The following is a 27662-nucleotide window of genomic DNA, read 5'->3' as shown; positions in this document are numbered from 1 at the left end:
TCTGATTTCGCAAATGCTATTAAATGTACAGATTGGTTTGAACTATATGTCTCCAAGGATGTTGCTGTTAAGGCACTGCCACAGCTTTCTCCTTTTTAAGTCCCAAGCCTGTATGGCGTCACATGCAGTGCCCTGTGGTTCCTCTCAATCTCCTGGAGGAGTGTATTTGCTTACAGAAGTTGCAAGCTCAGATCTGTAGAGTATAATTCCTTCATCTGTTACTGAAGTGGTATCCTTCAGTTGTTTGCTTCAAAGCCTCTTATATTGTCAGGAGGTCTTGGCTGACTGGATGACACCGATCCCTATCGTTGTCTTTCCTTCTGAGTTTTGTGAACTTTATCAGTTCTATATTTTTCTTTCCTCTCTGGAAGGGTTCTAGACGTGCTGCGAGATGTTCACAGGATTGTTATACAGAATCTGGGGATATTTCTCCCTGTCTCACATTCCTTTTTAGGATTTCCTGTCGCTATCTCTCTTGAAATGCACAGTGTCTTTAGTAGAAGGGAACTTTCTATTTTTAATCAGAGAACTTAGATTTCTGCAGAGATAATCTAATTTTCTTTCTGACATAGGTAAGAAGCTGGAGGTTAAAATTGTTAATTTAGAGCAATGTCTTGTCTTTTTAGACTTGCTGTACTAGCCACCGGGCATTGTGGCTTAAATCTGTGGTCAGCTGAGAAGCCTACCTGTGGTTTAGTGGTACAGCCTAGGCGTTATAGTTCTGCAGTTGCAGATTCAATTATTTCTGTTTTTTCCAAATACACGCTTCTAGTGTCTCTTTTTAAGGATGAGACTTTGTTTGGGTCATGCCTTTTTGAGTCCAATCTAAGTTTTCCTCCCAGGGGCAGATTTCTCTTTCTAGAGTATCTGCAATCCAAGTAGGATGAGAGGCATTCCTTGAACTGGATTCAGGGTCTTCATCTCTGGGAGTGACAGTTCCAGTCCCAGTTTGGGAATGGGATATAGGTATTAACCTCATATTTCAGATTTTGTCCTTCAAAGTAGTATCCTTTCTCCTTTGGTTCTAGTGGACCTGTTCATAACGAACTTAGACCTGAGAGATTTATTATTTCCTTAATCAGAATATTCTCTAGTTTTCTTAGTTTGCGCCATCCCAGTCAGACCTTTAGGTTTTGTGATATTGGACAATATATATGTGATTTCTGGACAATATATAGTTCAGGTATCATCAAGCTAACTCTCTTTTAAGAGATCTTATCCAATCTTCTTTTCCGGGGATGGGAAATTAATCTGGAGAAGAGTTTCCTTGTTCTATCCACAAGGGTAATTTATTTGGAACTACCGCCTCAATACCCTGAATGCACCAAATTTTGTTTGATCTCTGAAGTTATGCAGGGTCAGGTCTGGTCAGTACCTGGATGGGAGACCGACCTGCAAACACCATGTGCGGTATGCTTGGACCTTATTTGATTATTTATCTAGGAGATGTCTTTCAGAGGTCAGAAAATCAAGGATTTATTCCTTTTCCCCACTCTGCAGTCTTCTGTCCAGCCAATAGTAAGCTCTAGTGGCCGGTGGATAGCTTAGCCATCTTGCAACCAGGAGGTTGGGAGTTTGGATTTAGCTGCAGTTGATATTTCTTCACTTTTCTGTGACCCTGTGTATGGAGGGAATTGGTCTGATGGTATTCCATGGACATCATTCCTTTTTCTATTTTCTATGACATGGAGAACTTTTGGATCTATCTTAAAGGATAGATTTAGATCAGATGACAAGAGACTTTCTTTCGTAGTATTTTTTCAGGAGTATCCATCTCCGGGAGTGTGCTTCTGGAGATATTCCTGGGTGATGTGACCACGGATGCCAACCTGCTGGGCTGGTAAGCTGTCTGGGTCTTGTTTAAGGATTATGGACTCGGAAGTGTCTGCTCTCCTCTTTAAACATCTTGGAGTTGAGAGCAATTCGCAATGCACTGATGACTTGAGATCAGTCATCCCTAGCTTGGTCCAGTCGGACAATATCGCCTCAAGGGTTTATATCAACCATTAGGGAGGAACTAGGGGTTCTTTAGCCATGTAGGAGGTGACTTGGATTGTTCAGTGGGAGGAAGCTCACATTTGCTGTAGGTCATCCACTTTCCAGGGGTGGACAATTGGGAGTCGGACTTCTAAACAGACTGATAATTCATCCCGGGGAGTGAGCATTTCTATCCGGAAGTGTTCTCTAGGTAGACCCTATCATGGGGGGTTTCAGGAGTTGGCTTCTGTGGGCGTTTCAACAGAACGCCAAGTTTCGAAGGTACGGTTTATGGTCATGTGATCCGCAAACCGTCCTGATAGATGTTCTGACGTTTTTCTTGGTTTTCAGTCTTGCATACCTTTTTCCTCTGTTTGTTCTCTTTCCACGAGTCATTACTCGTATTTTCAGGTGAGAGCAGCAGTGATTTTATTAGCCCCTGCGTGGGCTCGCAGGATCTGGTATGCAGACCTAGTGGATATGTTGTCTCTCCACCTTGGAGACTACCTCTGAGGAAGGACTTCTGATTCTTGGTCTTTTCCGTCATCTAAATCTCTGAAGCTGACTGCTTGAAGATTGAACGCTTAGTTTTTTCTAAGCGGGGGGTTTCTCCAACATAGGTGTGTCCGGTCCACGGCGTCATCCTTACTTGTGGGATATTCTCTTCCCCAACAGGAAATGGCAAAGAGCCCAGCAAAGCTGGTCACATGATCCCTCCTAGGCTCCGCCTTCCCCAGTCATTCTCTTTGCCGTTGCACAGGCAACATCTCCACGGAGATGGTTAAGAGTTTTTTGGTGTTAAATGTAGTTTTTATTCTTCAATCAAGAGTTTGTTATTTTAAAATAGTGCTGGTATGTACTATTTACTCTGAAACAGAAAAAAGGATGAAGATTTCTGTTTGTAAGAGGAAGATGATTTTAGCAACCGTTACTAAAATCGATGGCTGTTTCCACACAGGACTGTTGAGATGAAGTAACTTCAGTTGGGGGAAACAGTGTGCAGACTTTGCTGCTTGAAGTATGACACATTTCTAACAAGACTTGGTAATGCTGGAAGCTGTCATTTTCCCTATGGGATCCGGTAAGCCATTTTTATTAATAAGAATAAAGGGCTTCACAAGGGCTTTAAAGACTGGTAGACATTTTCTGGGCTAAAACGATTAATTTATAAGCATTTTTAATAGTTTATAGCTTTGAGGAGTTATTTTATTCTTGGGAATTATGTTAAAAAAACGGCAGGCACTGTATTGGACACCTTTTTCACTGGGGGCCTTCTCTAATCATAGGCAGAGCCTCATTTTCGCGCCACTAATGCGCAGTTGTTTTTGGGAAGCAAGGCATGCAGATGCATGTGTGAGGAGCTCAGATACACAGAAAAAGCTTACTGAAGGCGTCATTTGGTATCGTATTCCCCTCTGGGCTTGGTTGGGTCTCAGCAAAGCAGATACCAGGGACTGTATAGGGGTTAACTATAAAAACGGCTCCGGTTCCGTTATTTTAAGAGTTAAAGCTTTCAAATTTGGTGTGCAATACTTTTAAGGCTTTAAGACACTGTGGTGAAATTTTGGTGAATTTTGAACAATTCCTTAATACTTTTTCACATATTCAGTAATAAAGTGTGTTCAGTTTAAAATTTAAAGTGACAGTAACGGTTTTTGTACTTTGTTATCAAGTTTATGCCTGTTTAACATGTCTGAACTATCAGATAGACTATGTTCTGTATGTGAGGAAGCCAAGGTTCCTTCTCATTTACATAGATGTGATGTTTGTGACAAACAATTTAGAGAAAATGATGCCCAAGATGATTCCTCAAGTGAGGGGAGTAAGCATGGTACTGCATCATCCCCTCCTTCGTCTACGCCAGTCTTGCCCACACAGGAGGCCCCTAGTACATCTAGTGCGCCAATACTCCTTACTATGCAACAATTAACGGCTGTAATGGATAATTCTATCAAAAACATTTTAGCCAAAATGCCCATTTATCAGCGAAAGCGCGACTGCTCTGTTTTAGAAAATACTGAAGAGCATGAGGACGCTGATGATAATGGTTCTGACATGCCCCTACACCAGTCTGAAGGGGCCAGGGAGGTTTTGTCTGAGGGAGAAATTTCAGATTCAGGGAAAAGTTCTCAACAAGCTGAACCTGATGTTATTACATTCAAATTTAAATTGGAACATCTCCGCGCTCTGCTTAAGGAGGTGTTGTCTACTCTGGATGATTGTGACAATTTGGTCATTCCAGAGAAATTATGTAAGATGGACAAGTTCCTAGAGGTCCCGGTGCCCCCCGAAGCTTTTCCTATACCCAAGCGGGTGGCGGATATTGTAAACAAAGAATGGGAAAGGCCCGGCATACCTTTTGTCCCTCCCCCTATATTTAAGAAATTGTTTCCTATGGTCGACCCCAGAAAGGACTTATGGCAGACAGTCCCCAAGGTCGAGGGGGCGGTTTCTACTCTAAACAAACGCACTACTATCCCTATAGAAGATAGTTGTGCTTTCAAAGATCCTATGGATAAAAAATTAGAGGGTTTGCTTAAAAAGATGTTTGTTCAGCAAGGTTACCTTCTACAACCAATTTCATGCATTGTTCCTGTCACTACAGCAGCGTGTTTCTGGTTCGATGAACTAGAAAAGTCGCTCGATAAAGAATCTTCTTATGAGGAGATTATGGACAGAGTTCACGCTCTTAAATTGGCTAACTCTTTTACTTTAGACGCCACTTTGCAATTAGCTAGATTAGCGGCGAAAAATTCAGGGTTTGCTATTGTGGCGCGCAGAGCGCTTTGGTTAAAGTCTTGGTCAGCGGATGCGTCCTCCAAGAACAAATTGCTTAACATACCTTTCAAGGGGAAAACGCTGTTTGGCCCTGACTTGAAAGAGATTATTTCAGATATCACTGGGGGAAAGGGCCACGCCCTTCCTCAGGATAGGTCTTTTAAGGCTAAAAATAAACCAAATTTTCGTCCCTTTCGCAGAAACGGACCAGCCTCAAGTTCTACATCCTCTAAGCAAGAGGGTAATACTTCTCAAACCAAGCCAGCCTGGAGGCCAATGCAAGGCTGGAACAAAGGTAAGCAGGCCAAGAAACCTGCCACTGCTACCAAGACAGCATGAGATGTTGGCCCCCGATCCGGGACTGGATCTGGTGGGGGGCAGACTTTCTCTCTTCGCTCAGGCTTGGGCAAGAGATGTTCTGGATCCTTGGGCGCTAGAAATAGTCTCCCAAGGTTATCTTCTGGAATTCAAGGAGCTACCCCCAAGGGGAAGGTTCCACAGGTCTCAATTGTCTTCAGACCACATAAAAAGACAGGCATTCTTACATTGTGTAGAAGACCTGTTAAAAATGGGAGTGATTCATCCTGTTCCATTAGGAGAACAAGGGATGGGATTCTACTCCAATCTGTTCATAGTTCCCAAAAAAGAGGGAACATTCAGACCAATCTTAGATCTCAAGATCCTAAACAAATTTCTCAGGGTTCCATCGTTCAAAATGGAAACCATTCGGACAATTCTTCCTACCATCCAGGAAGGTCAATTCATGACCACGGTGGATTTAAAGGATGCGTATCTACATATTCCTATCCACAAGGAACATCATCGGTTCCTAAGGTTCGCCTTTCTGGACAAGCATTACCAGTTTGTGGCACTTCCATTCGGATTAGCCACTGCTCCAAGAATTTTCACAAAGGTACTTGGGTCCCTTCTAGCGGTGCTAAGAACAAGGGGCATTGCAGTAGTACCTTACTTGGACGACATACTGATTCAAGCGTCATCTCTGCCACAAGCAAAGGCTCATACGGACATTGTCCTGGCCTTTCTCAGATCTCACGGGTGGAAAGTGAACGTAGAAAAAAGTTCTCTATCCCCGTCAACAAGAGTTCCCTTCTTGGGAACAATAATAGACTCCTTAGAAATGAGGATTTTTCTGACAGAGGCCAGAAAATCAAAACTTCTAAGCCTTGTTTGTTGTTTATTCTGGTAAAAGGAGAGGTCAAAAAGCAACTTCTACCTCTCTCTCTTTTTGGCTTAAAAGCATCATCCGATTGGCTTATGAGACTGCCGGACGGCAGCCTCCTGAAAGAATCACAGCTCACTCCACTAGGGCCGTGGCTTCTACATGGGCCTTCAAGAACGAGGCTTCTGTTGATCAGATATGTAAGGCAGCGACTTGGTCTTCACTGCACACTTTTACCAAATTTTACAAATTTGATACTTTTGCTTCTTCTGAGGCTATTTTTGAGAGAAAAGTTTTGCAAGCCGCGGTGCCTTCCATCTAGGTGACCTGATTTGCTCCCTCCCATCATCCGTGTCCTAAAGCTTTGGTATTGGTTCCCACAAGTAAGGATGACGCCGTGGACCGGACACACCTATGTTGGAGAAAACAGAATTTATGCTTACCTGATAAATTACTTTCTCCAACGGTGTGTCCGGTCCACGGCCCGCCCTGGTTTTTTAATCAGGTCTGAGGAATTATTTTCTCTAACTACAGTCACCACGGTATCATATGATTTCTCCTATGCATATTCCTCCTTTACGTCGGTCGAATGACTGGGGAAGGCGGAGCCTAGGAGGGATCATGTGACCAGCTTTGCTGGGCTCTTTGCCATTTCCTGTTGGGGAAGAGAATATCCCACAAGTAAGGATGACGCCGTGGACCGGACACACCGTTGGAGAAAGTAATTTATCAGGTAAGCATAAATTCTGTTTTTCTGAATTTTTTATCCTTTCTCCACGGTGGTCTGGAGAAGGGTTTGTCAGTCAGTACCCTAAAGGGTCAGTTTTCTGCTTTGTCTTTTTTGCTACATAAGCATCTGGTGGACGTGCCAGATGTGCAATCTTTTTGTCAGGCACTGGTCTACATCAGGCCTGTGTTTAAGTCGGTTGCTCCCCCTTAGGGTTTTACCATTGTTCTTAAAGTTTTGCAGTAGGCTCTGTTTGAGCCTTTACTTTCCATAGATATTAAGTCTTATCTTGGAAGGTTTTGTTTCTCATTGCTATATTTTCTGCTTAGAGAGTCTCGGAGCTCTCAGTTTTGCAGTGTGATTCGCCTTATCTTATCTTTCATGCAGTTAAGGCGGTTATTCGTACTAGTTAGGTTTTCTTCCTAAGTGGTTTCGGATAGATATATTAATCAGAAAATTGTTGTTCCTTCTCTGTGTCCTTATCTTTCTTCTCATAAGGAACGTTTGTTGCACAACTTTGATGTTGTGCGTGCTTTTATTTTCTATCTACAGGCGACTAAGGATTGTCGCCAGTTTGCTGTTTGTTTCTCTGGGAAACATAAAGGTCAGAAAGCTTCAGCTACTTCTCTTTCTCTTTGGTTGAGTAGTATAATGCGTTTGGTTTATGAGACTGCTGGACAGCAGCCTCCTGAGAGAATTTCAGCTCATTTCACTAGGGCTGCCCCTTCTTCTTGGGCATTCAAGAAGGAAGTTTATGTAGAACAGATTTGCAAGGCTGCAACTTGGATACTTTTTCCAAATTTGATATTTTTGTCTTGGCTGAGGCTTCTTTTGGGAGAAAGGTTATTTGTGCAGTGGTGCCTTCTGTTTAGGTTACCTGTCTTGTCCCTCCCTAATCATCTGTGTCCTCTAGCTTGGTTATTGGTTCCCACTAGTAATTGATGTTTCCGTGAACTCACCATATCTTAGGAAAGAAAACATAATTTATGCTTACCTGATAAATTTATTTATTTCCGGATATGGTTAGTCCACGGCCCACCCTTTATTTTAAGACCGTTATTTTTAACTAAAACCTCAGGCACCTCTACACCTTTGTGTTATCTTCTTTTTCCATTTTCCCTTCGGCTGCATGACTGGAGGTTATGGGTAAGGGAAGTGACATATATAGCAGCTTTGCTGTGGTGCTCTTTGCCTCCTCCTGCTGGCCAGGAGTGATATTCCCACTAGTAATTGATGTTTCCGTGGACTCACCATATCCGGAAAAGAAAAAAATGTATCAGGGAAGCATAAATTATGTTTTTTATATATGCAAAGTAGATACAATAGATTAAAGGGATATGGAGGTCAAAATTCAATTTTCAAGTTTCACAAAGAGCATACAATTTAAAAAAATAATAATAAGTAAATTATTTACTTCTGTTATCAAAGTTACTTGGTTCTCTTGGTATCTTTTGTTGAACCATAGCCCCTTCAATGAAACCATACTAAGAGGCATGCACATATTTTGAGAGCTATAGGACGTGTTTGGCAGTGTTATACAAGCAGCCTGTAGATGGAGCTTTAGAGTGCAGGTAGCTTTTATTGTTAATTAAGTTAGTGCTGTATAGCAAGAAATGCTTTGTTGCCCTCTTCACTAAGGTTAAAGTGCCCCTTCTGATAAGGATCCTAGAGCCCCGCACATTACATCCAGGAACGGATTCTGCAGTCTTCTTCCCTATTGTCTGCTGCAGTGGGAATTGCTCATGATATCCCCATGCAAAGGATCCTAGAGCCCCGCACATTACATCCAGGAACGGATTCTGCAGTCTTCTTCCCTATTGTCTGCTGCAGTGGGAATTGCTCATGATATCCCCATGCAAAGAAGTCCCTGCAGCTGTTATTTAAATTGTGGAGGCCTTTAAAACTCAAGAGACCCCTTGTTTGAAGGAGTTCAAATGAGAGAGTCTCATGACGCTGTAAGATGCAGGTGACAGCCATAGAAATGCAGTAACCTGCAACTGCACTTACCTTAAAGGGGGAGGGGGCTCTAACAGAATCCCTTTCTCCTCACTATACTAGAGAGACAACTGACTCCTCATTTGAAATGGTTTAAGATTATGATCATTATTATAGAGTACGTATTTCTCCCTCTGATTTATCTAGGGAGGTATGTGACCCCCTCATGTGAAGGAATCCTCTTTTAAATGAGTCACACTCCCCAATCATTTTATCGTGATCATCTTGGTAATAGTGACCTACTGCCCCAATTAAGCACCAGTGCAGTGTCTGATGGGAGAGGTATATGCCCTAAGTTGCCCCAACGATACAAAGACAATCTTGAGTCTCCTTATTTGAGAGCAGCAATCTTCATCTTTCAAGTGAGTGTCCCTGTGGATCTATTTTTAACAAAGGATGTCAAGGCCCTTTGGACACTAATCATAAAATATCTTTAAATAAAATAAATGTTCTGACAGCATTTATTACGCCGGGGTTAGGTTCCAGAAGGAATGGTTGTAAATCGAAACCGTTGTAAATTGAAACCCAGTTTATAATGTAAGTCAATGGGAAGTGAGGGAGATAGGTTCCAGGCCCCTCTCAAAATTGTCATAAGTAACACCTAATACATTATTTTTAAAGCTTTGAAATGAAGACTTTAAATGCTAAAAAGCATTATAAACCTAATAAAATAATCACACAACACAGAATATATAATTAAACTAAGTTAAATGAACAAAACCATTTGCTAAACAGCATTATAAAACTAATAAAATAATCACACAACACAGACTTCACTTGCATTTTTCTGCAAACAGTTCTTTCAATGCATTCCAATCTGGACTGATTTATAGACATGTTCCTTTGAAATCTGCTAGATAGCTCAGGTCTGGTTAAACTGATTAATTTCAGCTTGCTTGGCTTTGTTGCAACACAAGCGGACAGCTCCACCTACTGGCTATTTTAATAAATCCACTGCTTCTTAATGCTTTTCAATAGCAGTCACATGACTGGAAAAAAAGGTTGTTATTCTGAAACGGTGTAAATTGAACCGTTGTAAAACGAGGGCCACCTGTACAAATTTTTAAGGTCCAACATGTATTGGTTAAAAAAGTGTATATCTGTAAGAATAAGCCCCAGTCCCAAAAATATGGTCTCCAAAAACTGATGTGAGAGGTAACCCAAATGGAGGTCCAAAAAAATAATAATTGATATACAAAATTAGTATGTATCCCAATGTGTTAAGTAATATCATATGAAAAAAAATAGTAAACATATATTCAGTGTTGAATGATCCAATTTCTCCAAGAGAAGTATCCCTGTGAAAAAAAGAAACATACAATTGTGTAGAGTGTTTAAATATTAGTGTATTCCACAATAGAAAACCAGGCTTACAAGAAAGCCTATGGTATCAACGGCAGTGGGGTAATTCAAGCCACATATGTCTTTCACAAATGTTGACGTGTTACGGCCCAAAGGTGTAGGGCCTTTTTCAAGACTATATATAATTTTCTGTCACCTGTACAATACACCACTCGTTCTCCAAGCAGACATACTGTTTAAAATGCTGGTGCATGGAGCATATATGGATATGTTGCACATGCACATACACAGAAAAAGCTCCCACTGAAAACAGTGATGGCTTTAACTTGAAACATTTTGGCTGGAATGTCTCCTTAAGATGCGTATACCTGGACCAAAAAAGCAATAGTAACATAACCTATATTTAAGTTTTAATTGCGCTTTTGCTGTATTATGTTACATTTTGTTCTTTTCTCATTGTAATCTGGCTAATAACTTTAGCAGCATCCGTACAAAATGGACTGGGTGTAGTTTCATAACCCTTTGTCTTGTAAATCAATCGGCACTGATGAGCTCAGTCTGCCAGGCTTGATTAGACAGGCATTAGGGATCACTTTGTCTTTATTATACATTATGACATTCTTTGTTGAGAAACAAGAAGGGAAGCCTCATCAAATAGAACAAAAATATCAAACAAGATTCTCGATTTCAATCTAAGAGTCTGCTGAGAAAATCTCAGCTCACGTGTTTTGGTCTTCTTTCTTTAATGGCGTTCCAACTCATCTGAAACTGAACTATTTGCATCAAATATGAATGAGCAATGTTTAAAAAAATGTAAGCAATTTGCGAACAACAGTTTTAACATTCTTTTTAAAATACTCTCCATTGATGAAATAAAACAAACTGACTACAATATCCTGTCGCCTTTGGTCGGAACTGAAGGCCAAAAGCAAAGGGATAAAATGAAATTGTATACTTTATTAGAGCTTCTGCTCAATAATAACAAAAAAAAACTGACATCTGCATATGAAATACATTTGAAATACATTTGATTTCAAGGATATTAATATAAAGTGATGCTGGAAGATAACCATAGTATACCTTGAGGAATAGTTTTGCTAATATTTGTTAGCTATACGTTTAGCAAACAAAGTTGCAGGTTAACAGGTTTCTGGATAAGTTGCCAGTGAACATGTTTCTGGTTGATTGGCGAATAAACAGGGTTTTGGGTGAGTGGGTTAGTAAAGAGGCTTTTGGATGAGTGGGCAGTGAACAGGCATATCTCAGTTAGTTTACTAGTAAACACCCGTCTGGATGAGTGGTCAGTGAAAAGGCTTAAAGGCTTTTCGATGAGTGATCAGTGAACAAGCTTCTGGATCAGTGGTCAGTGAACAGGTATCTCGGTAAGCAGCAAGTGATTAGGCTTCTGGATTAGTGCTCAGTGAACAGGCTTCTGGATGAGTGTCCAGTGAAGAGGTTTCTTTATGAGTGGCCAGAGAACAGGTATCTGGAATAGTGGCCCTCGAGTGATCTATCGCGTCAGAGTCCTCCATAGCTTGCAGCTTTATTACAGACTAGTTATAAAATATAAACAATGGCACCTTTATAACCTCCAATGGTCGGGGCACTCACCACCTCCTAGGACCCGGACCACAGAAACCGTTACGTCTCCCGCACCGCCAGTCAAGCAAGTAGATTAGGCCACACCCGGTCAGAAGGAATGCTTCACAGGACCGCCCCTGCACTAGGGAGAAAACGCGCCAAAACAGCCACGCAAATACTCCCGGAAGGAAACTAAAGTTCACACATTGCCAGAGCCTCATCTCACACATATCGCAGCAATGACACAATAAACAATATTATGTATAACCCCCCCCCCCCCTGTTCAATAATCCCCTTACTAGGGATGTTAACCCTTGATTCTATAAAGATAAAAGGCATCACACTGTGACCCTGTCTTCTGCATTCTCATTATGTGTATAAAAACTAAACAATCTTACCAGAATCTTCGCCGTGGAACAGGAACACAGCCTCTCAAGTGTGACAGTGTTGTAGCATCCCTCCTAACATGGACTTGAGTGTAGGAAGCAGGCAGTGAAACTCGTCAATGCTGATTGCTTATAGAGCTGTTAAAATGAGTCCGGATGGTTTCGTAGAAAGACTCTCCCTGCATCTCCGGACTCTAACTTTCACCCAAGCTCTCACTGAGAGGCTGACAGGACTACTTAAAACTCCAGTCCTGTTCCGAAGGGTACTACCATCCATAAGAGACTACTCCGAATCTTCTGGCACTTCTCTACTAACCTCCTGTGGCGAAAGGCAAAGAATGACTGGGGGATAAGGGAAGTGAGGGATGTATTTAAGCCTTTGGCTGGGGTGTCTTTGCCTCCTCCTGGTGGCCAGGTTCTTATTTCCCACAAGTAATGAATGAAGCCGTGGACTCTCCTCCCCTTTAGATGGAAATATATATCTATATGTGAAGTGTTTATATAATCCAAAAATGTAATAAATGGTTTAAAACAAAACAATAAATTGCACAATCGATATGATGACACTGATAGATAAACAGTATATATAGGGACGTCTCCCAATGATAAGCAAGTATAGCAATATGATTAAAAATATAATTGAACAATTAAATATTCATCATGAGTGCAGGTAAAAACAAACATGGCTATATGGCAATCAATGTAATAAGCCTCGATCGTCTAAGTAGTGACAGGAATCTTAAAAGCAATATTGGCGGCTCTGACCACGTCCAGAGGGATATCAGAGTAAGTTCCTTGGAATACCTAAAGTGAATGATGCCTATGGGAGTTCCAGTTCAGATATCCCCTTTGCGGATCTGACCACGTCCAGAGGGATAGAGCAAAACAGTGGGGCTAAGAGGTTACCTTGAATATTCCTGATGATCTGGTTGCTTTGTGAACCTCTATACCCCTATATCATCTGTGGGCACATCCAATCTGCGTTTGCAGCATGGGTAAGAGACTCCGGTCCCGGATGTGAAGTCACCTGACTCCTCTCTGTGCTTTAGAGGTCACATTTTAGCCAAAAAACACTAATGTCAAATGATGCAATGTGTGATCCAAATAGCTTAAATAGGATCTCCAACACCTCCCTCTGTCCAATCTCTTGGGCTCCTCAGGGAGAGTATATTCCAGTTTTTTCCATCCGGAATGGAAAGCTTTAATAAAAAGCCAAGTAGTTGAACTGGAAATAACAGTAAGTCCTGGTCAAAGTGTTTCGCCCAATAGGCTTTATCAAGACATGCTTCTGGATGAGTGGCTAAACAGGCTTCTGAATGAGTGGCCAGAGAAAAGGATTCTGAATGAATAGTAGTAAAAAAAAAAAGGCTTCTGGATTAGTTGTCAAATAGCAAGGTTCTGAGTGAGTGGCTATTGAACAGGCATCTGGGTAAATGGCCAGCTAATAGGATGCTAGATTAGTGACCAGTGAACAGGCTTCTGGATAAGTGGCCACTGAAAAGATTTGGGATGAATTGTCAGCAAACAGGCTTCTCGATTAATACCAAGTGCACAAGCTTCTGAATGAGTGGTCAGTGAATGGGCTTGTGAATGAGTAGTAGACATAGTTGAAGATGAGTGGCTTGTAGGGACCAGGAAACATAGGCTTACTGCTGAGAGGACAGGGGGCCCAGGCAATATGTTGACAGGCCAGGATACACAGTGTTGTTGAAGATAAGACCGTAAACACTGAACTAGAAAAATCATGAATTCATGTTTAGATGATATTTTATTTATGATCATATTTTACAGTTTAAAAGCATGATTTAAGCACTGCATTAATATTTTAATAAAACCGGGAAATAATGTGCTTGTTGAAACCTTAACTTATCACAAATCACACAAAATGAGGAATCTCAATGCAAAGTATTTGGGTTACATTGGTTCAAATTCATAAGAAACTATTATAAAATATGTTTTTTTGATGGACTGGAATGGCTTTGAATTCAAAAACATGTGAAAACCTATTTAATAGCTCTTCTAATGGCAGTATATTTATTGTACAGGGAAGAAAATCCATCAAATATTCCTACTATAGATATGGAAGGAGTTCATCTAGTCGTGGAATTTAATTAATCATATAACAGACCAAAGCACATTCTAAGCTCAAAGTGTTTTTTTGTGTGGAATCAGTATACTGTAGCAAATAGATGCAGTAACAGAGATGTATTCTTGTTGTATATGGCAATATGTTGTATTTCTTTTTTTATTGCAGGGGGCTGGATGAAGACTGAGCGTTCCTGTTTTCTACGGAAGAGAAGAGCTGACTTTGTTGCAGGCTTAATAAATGGGAGAGTGGTGGTAGCAGGAGGTCTTGGTAAGAACCACTTTTCTTGGTAAATAAATATGGGAACTGGTGAAGCTGTAGAATTTGGTGAGGCCAATAAAGTTGGAGAAACACCACTTAGTGAATTTAGCAGACTGTATTTTGTTATGCAAATAAGAGAGATATTCCTTATATGGAATGTTTACCTTGTTTGCTTAACCCCATCATGCTAGCTCAATCCCTGCATGACAACATTATTAATATAATCATCTTGATGATAATTTTTAGGACATGATTTTATGGTCTTATAAGGCATAAGATTTTTTTTAAAAATTTTTATTAATAAAATTTGCATAATTTGCAGCAAGCTGGGTACTGGCAGACAGCTGCCAGTACCTAAGATGGTGGCAAATAGGTAGAGGGGGAGGGTTAGAGAGCTGTTTGTGGTGGGGGGGGGGGGGTCAGGGAGGTTGGGGGGTAAGGGGGGATCCAACACTGCAGAAAATATATTTAAAAACAAAACAAACAAAAATGTTTATTTTCATACTGGCAGACTTTCTGCCAGTACTTAAGATGGGGTGACCTTTGTGTGGTGGGGAAGGGAAGAGAGCTGTTTGAGAGGGATCAGGGAGGGATCAGGGGTTGGGATGTGTCAGGTGGGAGGCTAATCTCTACACTAAAATTAACCCTACAAGCTACCTAATTAACACCTTCACTGCTGGACATAATACAAGTGTGGTGTGCAGCTGCTATTAGCGGCCTTCTAATTACCAAAAAGCAATGCCAAAGCGGTATATGTCCCAGATGGCTTGTAAATCCCAGAGAAGCATTTACATAATAATCAGCAACACTGATCAGTGTTATGTGGCTAACTTTGACACACTGCTTCCATACTTAGACCGCATATGAGATTATAGTGTTGCGGTGTTGATAATTAACTTAATCTGGGTGCAGCCCTTCACATACTGGAACTATGCACAGCTAAATTCCCATTAGCAGGAATACTGGTTTATTTAATGGCTGCTTTCCTGTGTACTCACTCACCACAGTGATAACCACTTTTATTTATTAGTACCTCTATAGGAGTTAGAATCAGTGTTGCTATTCATAAATCCCCCCCCCATCCTTCCTAAACCTTACATAAATCCCAATGCATAACTATACTCAGGGCCGCCATCAGGGGGTGACAGGGGTGACTCCTGTCCGGGGCCCAATGGGCCAGGGGGGCCATGAGGCCAGAACAACTATTATTAAAAATATATATTTCTCTTGTTAAGTGTATCCAGTCCACGGATCATCCATTACTTATGGGATATTCTCCTTCCCAACAGGAAGTTGCAAGAGGATCACCCACAGCAGAGCTGCTATATAGCTCCTCCCCTAACTGTCATACCCAGTCATTCTCTTGCAAGCCTCAACCAAGATGGAGGTCGTAAGAGGAGTGTGGTGTTTTATGTTTCAATCAAAAGTTTGTTATTTTTAAATGGTGCCGGAGTGTACTGTTTATCTCAGGCAGTATTTAGAAGAAGAATCTGCCTGCGTTTTCTATGATCTTAGCAAAAGTAACTGAGATCCATGGCTGTTCTCACATATTCTGAGGAGTGAGGTAACTTCAGAGAGGGAATGGCGTGCAGGTTTTCCTGTAATAAGGTATGTGCAGTTAATATTTTTCTAGGGATGGAATTTGCTAGAAAATGCTGCTGATACCGAACTAATGTAAGTAAAGCCTTAAATGCAGTGAGAGCTACTGGTATCAGGCTTATTAATAGAGATGCATACTCTTATAAAAATGTAATATAAAACGTTTGCTGGCATGTTTAATCGTTTTTATATGTATTTGTTGATAAAACTTATTGGGGCTTAGTTTTTTTCCACATGGCTGGCTTGAATTTTGCCTAGAAACAGTTTCCTTAGGCTTTCCACTGTTGTAATATGAGTGGGAGGGGCCTATTTTGCCGTTTTTTTGCACAGCAAAAATTACAGACACAGACATCCAGCTTCTTCCTGCATGATCCAGGACACCTCTGGAGGGCTCAAAAGGCTTCAAAGTCGTTTTTGAGGGAGGTAAAAAGCCACAGTAGAGATGTGGCAGTTGTTGTGACTGTTTAAAAAAAAAAAAAAAAAGTTTTTGTCTTTTATTATTCTGTTTTGGGTATTAAGGGGTTAATCATCCATTTGCAAGTGGGTGCAATGCTCTGCTATCTTGTTACATACACTGTAAAAATTTCGTTAGTGTAACTGCCTTTTTTCACTGTTATTTCAAATTTTGACAAAATTTGTGTTTCTTAAAGGTGCAGTAACGTTTTTTATATTGCTTGTAAACTTGTTTAAAGTGTTTTCCAAGCTTGCTAGTCTCATTACTAGTCTGTTTAAACATGTCTGACACAGAGGAAACTACTTGTTCATTATGTTTGAAAGCCATGGTGGAGCCCCATAGGAGAATGTGTACTAAATGTATTGATTTCACCTTAAACAGTAAAGATCAGTCTTTAACTATAAAAGAAATATCACCAGAAGATTCTGACGAGGGGGAAGTTATGCCGACTAACTCTCCCCACGTGTCAGACCCTTCGCCTCCCGCTCAGGGGATGCATGCTAATATGGCGCCAATTACATCAGGGACGCCCATAGCGATTACCTTGCAGGACATGGCTGCAATCATGAATAATACCCTGTCAGAGGTATTATCCAGGTTGCCTGAATTAAGAGGCAAGCGCGATTGCTCTGGGGTTAGGAGAAATACAGAGCACGCAGATGCTGTAAGGGCCATGTCTGATACTGCGTCACAATATGCAGATCATGAGGACGGAGAGCTTCAGTCTGTGGGTGACATCTCTGATTCGGGGAAACCTGATTCAGAGATTTCTAATTTTAAATTTAAGCTTGAGAACCTCCGTATGTTGCTTGGGGAGGTATTAGCTGCTCTGAATGACTGTAACACAGTTGCAGTACCAGAGAAATTGTGTAGGCTGGATAAATACTATGCGGTACCGGTGTGTACTGATGTTTTTCCTATACCTAAAAGGCTTACAGAAATCATTAGCAAGGAGTGGGATAGACCGGGTGTGCCTTTTTCCCCACCTCCTATATTTAGAAAAATGTTTCCAATAGACGCCACTACACGGGACTTATGGCAGACGGTCCCTAAGGTGGAGGGAGCAGTTTCTACTTTAGCAAAGCGTACTACTATCCCGGTTGAGGACAGTTGTGCTTTTTCAGATCCAATGGATAAAAAATTGGAGGGTTACCTTAAGAAAATGTTTATTCAACAAGGTTTTATTTTACAGCCCCTTGCATGCATTGCGCCTGTCACGGCCGCGGCGGCATTCTGGTTTGAGGCCCTGGAAGAGGCCATCCATACAGCTCCATTGACTGAAATTATTGACAAGCTTAGAACACTTAAGCTAGCTAACTCATTTGTTTCTGATGCCATTGTTCATTTGACTAAACTAACAGCTAAGAATTCCGGATTCGCCATCCAAGCGCGTAGGGCGCTATGGCTTAAATCCTGGTCAGCTGACGTGACTTCGAAGTCTAAATTACTCAACATTCCTTTCAAGGAGCAGACCTTATTCGGGCCTGGTTTGAAGGAAATTATTGCTGACATTACTGGAGGTAAGGGTCACACCCTTCCTCAGGACAGGGCCAAAGCAAAGGCCAAACAGTCTAATTTTCGTGCCTTTCGAAATTTCAAGGCAGGTGCAGCATCAACTTCCTCCGCTTCAAAACAAGAGGGAACTTTTGCTCAATCTAAGCAGGCCTGGAAACCTAACCAGTCCTGGAACAAAGGCAAGCAGGCCAGAAAGCCTGCTGCTGCCTCTCAGACAGCATGAAAGAACGGCCCCCTATCCGGCGACGGATCTAGTAGGGGGCAGACTTTCTCTCTTCGCCCAGGCGTGGGCAAGAGATGTTCAGGATCCCTGGGCGTTGCAGATCATATCTCAGGGATATCTTCTGGACTTCAAAGCTTCCCCTCCACAAGGGAGATTTCATCTTTCAAGGCTATCTGCAAATCAGATAAAGAAAGAGGCATTCCTACGCTGTGTGCAAGACCTCCTAGTTATGGGAGTGATCCATCCAGTTCCGCGGACGGAACAAGGACAGGGTTTTTATTCAAATCTGTTTGTGGTTCCCAAAAAAGAGGGAACCTTCAGACCAATTTTGGATCTAAAGATCTTAAACAAATTCCTCAGAGTTCCATCTTTCAAAATGGAAACTATTCGGACCATCTTACCCATGATCCAAGAAGGTCAGTACATGACCACAGTGGACTTAAAGGATGCCTACCTTCACATACCGATTCACAAAGATCATCATCGGTTTCTAAGGTTTGCCTTTCTAGACAGGCATTACCAATTTGTAGCTCTTCCCTTCGGGTTGACTACAGCCCCGAGATTCTTTACAAAGGTTCTGGGCTCACTTCTGGCGGTTCTAAGACCGCGAGGCATAGCAGTGGCTCCGTATCTAGACGACATCCTGATACAGGCGTCAAGCTTTCAAGTTGCCAAGTCTCATACAGAGATAGTTCTGGCATTTCTGAGGTCGCACGGGTGGAAAGTGAACGAGGAAAAGAGTTCTCTATCCCCACTCACAAGAGTCTCCTTCTTAGGGACTCTTATAGATTCTGTAGAAATGAAAACTTACCTGACGGAGTCCAGGTTATCAAAACTTCTAAATGCTTGCTGTGTTCTTCACTCCATTCCGCGCCCTTCGGTAGCTCAGTGTATGGAGGTAATCGGCTTAATGGTAGCGGCAATGGACATAGTGCCATTTGCGCGCCTTCATCTCACACCGCTGCAATTATGCATGCTGAGTCAGTGGAATGGGGATTACACAGATTTGTCCCCTCTGCTAAATCTGGATCAAGAGACCAGAGATTCTCTTCTCTGGTGGTTGTCTCGGGTACACCTGTCCAAGGGTATGACCTTTCGCAGGCCAGATTGGACAATTGTAACAACAGATGCCAGCCTTCTAGGTTGGGGTGCAGTCTGGAACTCCCTGAAGGCACAGGGATCGTGGACTCAGGAGGAGAAACTCCTTCCAATAAATATTCTGGAGTTAAGAGCGATATTCAATGCTCTTCTGGCTTGGCCTCAGTTAGCAACACTGAGGTTCATCAGATATCAGTCGGACAACATCACGACTGTGGCTTACATCAACCATCAAGGGGGAACCAGGAGTTCCCTAGCGATGTTAGAAGTCTCAAAAATAATTCGCTGGGCAGAGTACCACTCTTGCCACCTGTCAGCAATCCATATCCCAGGCGTGGAGAACTGGGAGGCGGATTTTCTAAGTCGTCAGACTTTCCATCCGGGGGAGTGGGAACTCCATCCGGAGGTGTTTGCTCAGTTGATTCATCGTTGGGGCAAACCAGAGTTGGATCTCATGGCGTCTCGCCAGAATGCCAAGCTTCCTTGTTACGGATCCAGGTCCAGGGACCCAGAAGCGACGCTGATAGATGCTCTAGCAGCGCCTTGGTTCTTCAACCTGGCTTATGTGTTTCCACCGTTTCCTCTGCTCCCTAGACTGATTGCCAAAATCAAACAGGAGAGAGCATCGGTGATTCTGATAGCACCTGCGTGGCCACGCAGGACTTGGTATGCAGACCTAGTGGACATGTCATCCTTTCCACCATGGACTCTGCCTCTAAGACAGGACCTTCTGATACAAGGTCCTTTCAATCATCCAAATCTAATTTCTCTGAGACTGACTGCATGGAGTTTGAACGCTTGATTCTATCAAAGCGTGGCTTCTCCGAGTCAGTCATTGATACTTTAATACAGGCACGAAAGCCTGTTACCAGGAAAATCTACCACAAGATATGGAGTAAATATTTTTATTGGTGTGAATCCAAGAATTACTCATGGAGTAAGGTTAGGATTCTATTGTCTTTTCTCCAAGAGGGCTTGGACAAAGGATTATCAGCTAGTTCCTTAAAGGGACAGATTTCTGCTCTGTCTATTCTTTTGCACAAGCGTCTGGCAGAGGTTCCAGACGTCCAGGCATTTTGCCAGGCTTTGGTTAGAATTAAGCCTGTGTTTAAACCTGTTGCTCCCCCGTGGAGCTTAAACTTGGTTCTTAAAGTTCTTCAAGGAGTTCCGTTTGAACCCCTTCATTCCATTGATATTAAACTTTTATCTTGGAAAGTTCTGTTTTTGATGGCTATTTCCTCGGCTCGGAGAGTCTCTGAGCTATCTGCCTTACAATGTGATTCTCCTTATCTGATTTTTCATGCAGATAAGGTAGTCCTGCGTACCAAACCTGGGTTTTTACCTAAGGTGGTTTCTAACAAGAATATCAATCAAGAGATTGTTGTTCCATCATTGTGTCCTAATCCTTCTTCAAAGAAGGAATGTCTTTTACATAATCTGGACGTAGTCCGTGCCTTGAAGTTTTACTTACAAGCTACTAAAGATTTTCGTCAAACATCTACCCTATTTGTCGTTTACTCTGGACAGAGGAGAGGTCAAAAAGCTTCGGCAACCTCTCTTTCCTTTTGGCTTCGTAGCATAATACGCCTAGCCTATGAGACTGCTGGACAGCAGCCCCCTGAAAGGATTACAGCTCATTCTACTAGAGCTGTGGCTTCCACCTGGGCCTTTAAAAATGAGGCCTCTGTTGAACAGATTTGCAAGGCCGCGACTTGGTCTTCGCTTCACACTTTTTCCAAATTTTACAAATTTGATACTTTTGCTTCTTCTGAGGCTGTTTTTGGGAGAAAGGTTCTTCAGGCAGTGGTTCCTTCCGCTTAATCCTGCCTTGTCCCTCCCATCATCCGTGTACTTTAGCTTTGGTATTGGTATCCCATAAGTAATGGATGATCCGTGGACTGGATACACTTAACAAGAGAAAACATAATTTATGCTTACCTGATAAATTTATTTCTCTTGTAGTGTATCCAGTCCACGGCCCGCCCTGTCCTTTTAAGGCAGGTCTAAATTTTAATTAAACTACAGTCACCACTGCACCCTATGGTTTCTCCTTTCTCTGTTTGTTTTCAGTCGAATGACTGGATATGACAGTTAGGGGAGGAGCTATATAGCAGCTCTGCTGTGGGTGATCCTCTTGCAACTTCCTGTTGGGAAGGAGAATATCCCATAAGTAATGGATGATCCGTGGACTGGATACACTAGAAGAGAAATAAATTTATCAGGTAAGCATAAATTATGTTTTTTTATTTTTTTATTTTATTTTGGCAGCCACCAGAGGGTACTACTGCAGAGTGCTATTGAGGGTGGGAAATGTTATTACAAGGAGTAAAGCATTAGCATTTGAGAGGATTTATGAGTGTGCACTAAACCACTATGCACATTGTGAGACAGACTTGGCACTTAAGTTTGTACAGTGTGTGCCTGAGTCACATGGCAGATGGCTTACTTAGTAAATGTTTTTTATTTCTTTGTGCAATTTCAGATTGTAACTTCAGTGTGGTAGTTGTTTTTATGGACCCCTGGCCCCACCATACAACTCTTTTTTTGTTTTGTTAGCAATATGCAGCAGTGTATGTTTCCTTCTCAATACACAAATGGTAGGTGCCCTTTTGGCAGATATGAGTTGTTGTTTTTTATTAAAATATATATATATATATATATATATATATATATATATATATATATATATATATATTAATTACATTCCAGTTTACTGCCCCTTTATGTAAGGAGGCATTTTATCTAAGATTTTTTACATCTGCATAAAATGTTATACTCTCAGACTAAGATTGCTCAGTGTTTGAAATGAGACAGGTTAACAAACAAGCCTAAATCCTGCATTTAACCAGATCTAATGGTATGAGAATGAGTACCACAGCTTATGGTTCCACCAAGACCAGATAGAGTACAGCATTTTCAAAATCCATAAGTACAGTTGACAGATGGGAACATTTGTACACCATATTTGAAGTGGTGCTCTTGGTTGGGGAAAATGGGGAAAAACAAACAAACATATGTCAACCTTTGAAAAGTACTTTTCTTCATCTAGCCATCTACCCAGATCATTAATGTACAATTTTGAATTCACAGAATTATTTTTGTTTGCACATTTACAAATATGATTCTTTAAAAAGTGATTTTTTTTTATCACGCATGTCACACACTGTTGATTAAGGGGATGCAATGTGTAGAAATTTTACCTCCTGTGAGTGTTTCTGTGGGTGTCTGTGTTTGTCTTTGTGCTTTTGTTTGTGTCTCTATGAGTGTGTATGTATTTTATTTATGTGGGTCTCTCTGTGAGGGTGGGTGTGTATGTGTGTGCATTTTCAGTGGATGTCTGTGAGAGTGTGTCCGTATGTCTTTGTGCTTTTTCTAAGGGTGTCTCTGTGAGAGTGTATGTATGTCTGTGCATTTTCTGTGGGTGTCTCTGTGAGGGTGTATGTATGCCTGTGCATTTTTCTGTGGGTATCTCTGTGAGGGTGTGTGTATGTCTATGCATTTTCTGTGGGTGTCTCTGTGAGAGTGTGTGTATGTCTTTGTGTGTTTTCTGTGGATGTCTCAGTGAGGGTGTGTGTGTATGTTTTTGTGTGTTTTATGTGGTTGTTTCTCTGTGTGTGTATGTCTTTGTGTGTTTTCTGTGGGTGTCTCTGTGTGTGTGTGTGTGTATATGTCTTTGTGTGTTTTCTGAGGCTGTCTCTGTCGGTGTTTCCTTGGGTGTATGTGCAAGTTTGTGTGTGTGTGTCCATTGTCTGTTCCTTTTTAGGACATTTTGACCCTACTACTGATTATTCACATCTTTCTACAGACTTTGAGACTAATGAGACCTTTCCGGAAGTCACTAATCCACCATTTAACCTTTAAATTATTGTTTAGGCAGTTCGGGGCCCTTCCTTTCAGCCACTGCATGCTGTTGTCATCATTTAGTTGGCATCTTCCTTGAAAAAAAGATCAGAACTCCATATTTTGTTTTGTAAATCTCCTTTTTTGATAAAACTGTAGTTTACCTCATTACTTGTCAGGTCAATGAAAAAAGTGCTGAGTGTCTGTTTGGGTGTCTGTGTCTGAGTGTGTTTGTGTGTCTCTGCGTGTCTGCTAGAGTGTCTATATGAGAATCCTTATGTGTGAGTGTGTGTTTGAGTGTATGAGTGTGTCTGTGAGTTTCTGTGTTACTACCTTTACAACATTTACAAGTTTGACTACACTTAAGAATAAAGTGCATATACGTTTTAGTCACTTGGTCAAAAATTGCACATGTCAAAGGGGGGCCCTGATCAATGGTTAAGTCAGGGGCCCCAAAATTTCTAGTGGCGGCCCTGTCTATACTCATGAATCATCTTGTACCTGCATTGCTTGATTCCAGGATTAGTTAAGGGGATCTATTTGTGAACAGAGAAACTTGTAATACTCATTGGTATAATATTCGCTGTTTCATATTGTTATACCATGTATTCACTGTACTTGATATATCGAACCTTAATAAAGCTTTGAAAAAGTTTTTAAAAAAAAAAATGCTAAAAATATTCTGGTCTTTTGGGGAAGTTTTAGTCTGAAATTCCCGGTCGGTTAAGGGGTAAACATTGGGTATTTCTAAACTCAGAACAAAATTTAGAAAACTATTTAGCATGGGTGTTGTTTGGTATTATTTTGTTTTTACTTTATATTATTGAATGGATATGAAACCCAAAATTTTGCTTTCATGATTCAGATAGATCATAAGATTTTAAAAAAACTTTCTAGTTTACTTCTGTTATAATTTTTCTTCATTCTCTTGGTATCTTTTGTTCAAAAGCAGGGATGTAGGCTTAGGAGCTGCCCCCTTTCTGAATTAGTATATGTCAGCAGTTTTAAAAGAATGTTATTCAAGAGCACTAGATGGTAGCACTATTATTTCCTGCCTTGTAGTGCTCCAGATGCCTACCTAAGTATCTCTTCAACACAGAGTATCTTGGGAGTAAAGCAAGTTTGATAATAGAAGAAAATTGGAAAAAAATAAATAAAATGTTATGTTCTGTCTGAATCACAAAAGACAATTCTTGGGTTTCATCTCCCTTTATTTTTATTGAGAAATTAGGAGTCAATCCTTAGAAGAGTCCATGCAACACTTTACACAGTGCATTCATGACACAAACTAGTTTATTTAATAAAATCTGAGGTAGAACCCCTATTGAGCATATCTAAGTAAATCAATAGGAAAGCTAACCATTTTTAAAATGAATACAACACCCCCCAAAAAAACAAGCAGAAAATAAATCCACAAACAGTAAGGACCAGATTACGAGTGGAGCTAAAAAATGCGCTTTCGCAAGCGCAATATTTGCACTCCACTCGTTAATATCAGTGGCCCTCAATGTGAACGGGACCTCGCGTTCGCATTGCTAGGAAGCTATGCGCTCAATAGAGATCACTTTCATAGGCTCCAATGGAAGCAATGCACAAGCGTTTCTGGTGAAATGCTTATGCAATGATTAATGCATACAGTGTATCAGTGTTTTTCAACCAGTGTGCCGTGGCACACTAGTGTGCCGTGAGAGATCCTCAGGTGTGCCACGGCAGACTGACAACAGTGTGACATATTTTTTAAACTTTGCTTGTTTTTTACTCCCTGTGCAGGGGTAGTTTGTAGGAGGCATGGCATAACAGCACAACACATACAGTATGTGTGTGTTTGTGTGTATGTGTATATATATATGCTGTTTTAGGCTACAATGTGTGATTTTTTTAAAATTTTGGGATGGTGGTGTGCCACAGGATTTTTTTATGTAAAAAAGTGTGCCACAGCAAAAAAAAGGTTAAAAATCACTGCAGTGTATGATGTCTGCATATAGTGATCTCCATTGGACATGATTTGCTATCTAGACCAAATACTCTACTCCATAGGTACCACAGTTTCACACACACACACACACACACACACACACACACACACACACATATATATATATATATATATATACATACACACACACACCTAAATATATTATATATATATATATATATATATATATAGAGAGAGAGAGAGAGTGAGAAATATTTGAGATATAAAACAAGTAACTCTGCTAAAGGGACAGTAAGGATTCCAATTTACTCCTGTTACCAAATTTGCTTTGTTCTCTTGGTATACTTTGTTGAAGAGTAAACCTAGATGATTTGCAACAATGTTTGTAGCAATGTTATAAATAAATGCAAGCACTGTTTCCATAGAGTGCTAAAGACATCCTGAACCTACCTCGGTTTACTCTTCAACAAAGAATTTCAAGAGAAAAATAAGCAAATTTTAGAAATGGAAGAAAATTTGAAACTTTTTTTTTTTAAATTGCATGCTCTATCTGAATCATGAAAATTTATTTTAATTTTGACGTTACTATCCCTTTAAAGCATTTTTCTACAGTGGATGCCAAAACGTGTTTCCGATTAAATGTACATTATTACATCATCCTATAAATATAATTTAAATATACAAATTGTATGCCCATGATCAAATTGTATACATACCTGCACCAGATTAAAATTTCTTTTCATATCTGCCAGGTAACCAGCCCTCTGTCCTGGACACTGCAGAAATGTTCCACCCTGTGAAGAACCGCTGGGAAAGCATCAGTTCCATGCCCACGCCACGCTGTGCTTGTGCCACTATTGTCCTGAAAAACAGACTTTATGCTATTGGAGGAGTAAACCAGGGGCCTAGCTCTGCTGTGGAGATGCTGAGCTTAGCCGACGAGACATAACTAATTGCTATGGGGTATATCTGTGGTATGTATGGGCAGTGTGTGTATACTGGGCATAACAGCTGTGTCTGTATACAGGATATCAAAGCAGTATTTATACAGGGCATTAGAGCAGAATGCATTTGGGTATCAGATATGTGTGTATATACAATCATGATATCAAAGCTGTGAGTATATAGGGAACCTTAACAGTGTGAATGTGTGTACAGTGTATCAGATCAATTTGTGCAGCAGTGTATGTATACTAGGGCTGCTCAAACTACAACCGTGGCCAAAATCTCGCTCTAGGTGGGTTTTTGTGCAACCCGTGGCACCACTGAGCACAAAATGTCATTTGTTATAGAAAAGAGCAGTTCCACACTTTAGGTAAGTAAGCACGTGTATTTGTAACAAATATTGTACATTTCAGCCATTTACACAGTTGTGTTAAATGAAGAAACAAATTCCTATATAACATTTAACTAAAGTTCGTTTTATTTTTTAATGCATTATCTTTAATGTGTGAATGATACTCAGCTAATTCTGACATTAGTGACTGGCCACACACATAGAAAAAAGTATGGACACTCTTGATGTATACAGAGGCACCAGATAAGTGTATATCTTCAAAATTCATATTGTGTACTGGGGACCAAATTATAGTGTATGTGCGTACATGCGTGCATGTGTGTGTCTGGTTACAGATCATTGGAGAGGTGTGTCTGTAAATAATATGTCATCAGGATAGGGTTGCACTGTATGTTTTATATGTATATTTTTGTATGTATACTGACTATAAGAAAAGCATATCAGCAATATATCTGTGTATAAGACATGAAAGGAGTGAGTTTGTTTGTATGTTTTCTCACAAACAATAACATATGCTTGGAATGGAATTGGACTGAATCAAAAGTAATGTACATCAATGTGCACTAAGTTAGTATTTAGGAAGGGTTAAATATTAGATCTTACAGTGATAAATTACAAATGAGACGATTCCTGCCAGTATGCCTGATCCCTATTTTTAATTTGAAATAAAAATATGTGAGTTATGAATGCAGCACATTTAAATTTGCCTGCAACAGAGTAAAGACCCCCCCCCCCCCCAGTGTATACAAAGTGGTGTGTTTATACAGGAGTGTGTTTGTGTTTATTGTAATCTCACTTTGTAAACCTATAATTAGAGCTCAATAAAATATATTAACCCTCTGTGTGTCAGACAATAAAGTGATACTACATTCAGCAATCTAAAACATGCAAATTGTGCTTACTTTCAACTAGTAACAAAGGCTAAGTGAAATAAATATGTAAAAGGATGACTGTATTTTACTTCCTGACAAGGAATATACATGTTCAGAGCTGATGTGTATTGAATCAGGAAGAAGCAGAACAAAAGAATACATCTTCTCAACACACTTGATAATTTACTTTGAAATGTAATTAAAGTTGATTAAAAATGCCTGGGATGCCACCTAGTGTCCAAAAGAGGATAAAGCAGGAAGCTCTAAGGTAAACATTAGCATAAACTGTCACCCTCCAGGCACGTTTTGAATATTTTGAGATAAAATTGATTTAACTGTGATTTACTTACTTATGTTATTGTCAATACTAGAGAAAAATACTGATGACACTTTTAAAGAGACAGTAAACACATTTTAATTACAAGACATTCATGTTGTGTTGCTATAAAATAACATATCAGCCAAGTCTTAACATTTGTAAAACAAATTAACATCTTTTTTACTGCAAGTATTTTTCAATGGCCAAACTCCACCTTATTTGGAGAAGCCAATCTG

The 27662-nt window shown here is 40.6% G+C and overlaps 1 protein-coding gene across 1 annotated transcript in view; it reads left to right on the top strand.

Moving 5' to 3' along the window:
* The window catches only part of KLHDC8A (kelch domain containing 8A), an 87787-nt gene extending 60865 nt beyond the window's left edge, over window positions 1–26922 (top strand). Inside the window, exons 5-6 of the mRNA XM_053704672.1 lie at window positions 14181–14282; window positions 25691–26922. Coding sequence (XP_053560647.1) covers window positions 14181–14282; window positions 25691–25887 — 299 coding nt within the window. The 3' untranslated portion in view covers window positions 25888–26922. The remainder of the gene's footprint in view (window positions 1–14180; window positions 14283–25690) is intronic.
* Window positions 26923–27662: the final 740 nt, after the last annotated feature.

This window comes from Bombina bombina, chromosome 3 (assembly GCF_027579735.1).
Source record: "Bombina bombina isolate aBomBom1 chromosome 3, aBomBom1.pri, whole genome shotgun sequence".
NCBI classification, from domain to species: Eukaryota; Metazoa; Chordata; class Amphibia; order Anura; family Bombinatoridae; genus Bombina; species Bombina bombina.
This window is presented reverse-complemented; position numbering and strand designations above follow the sequence as displayed.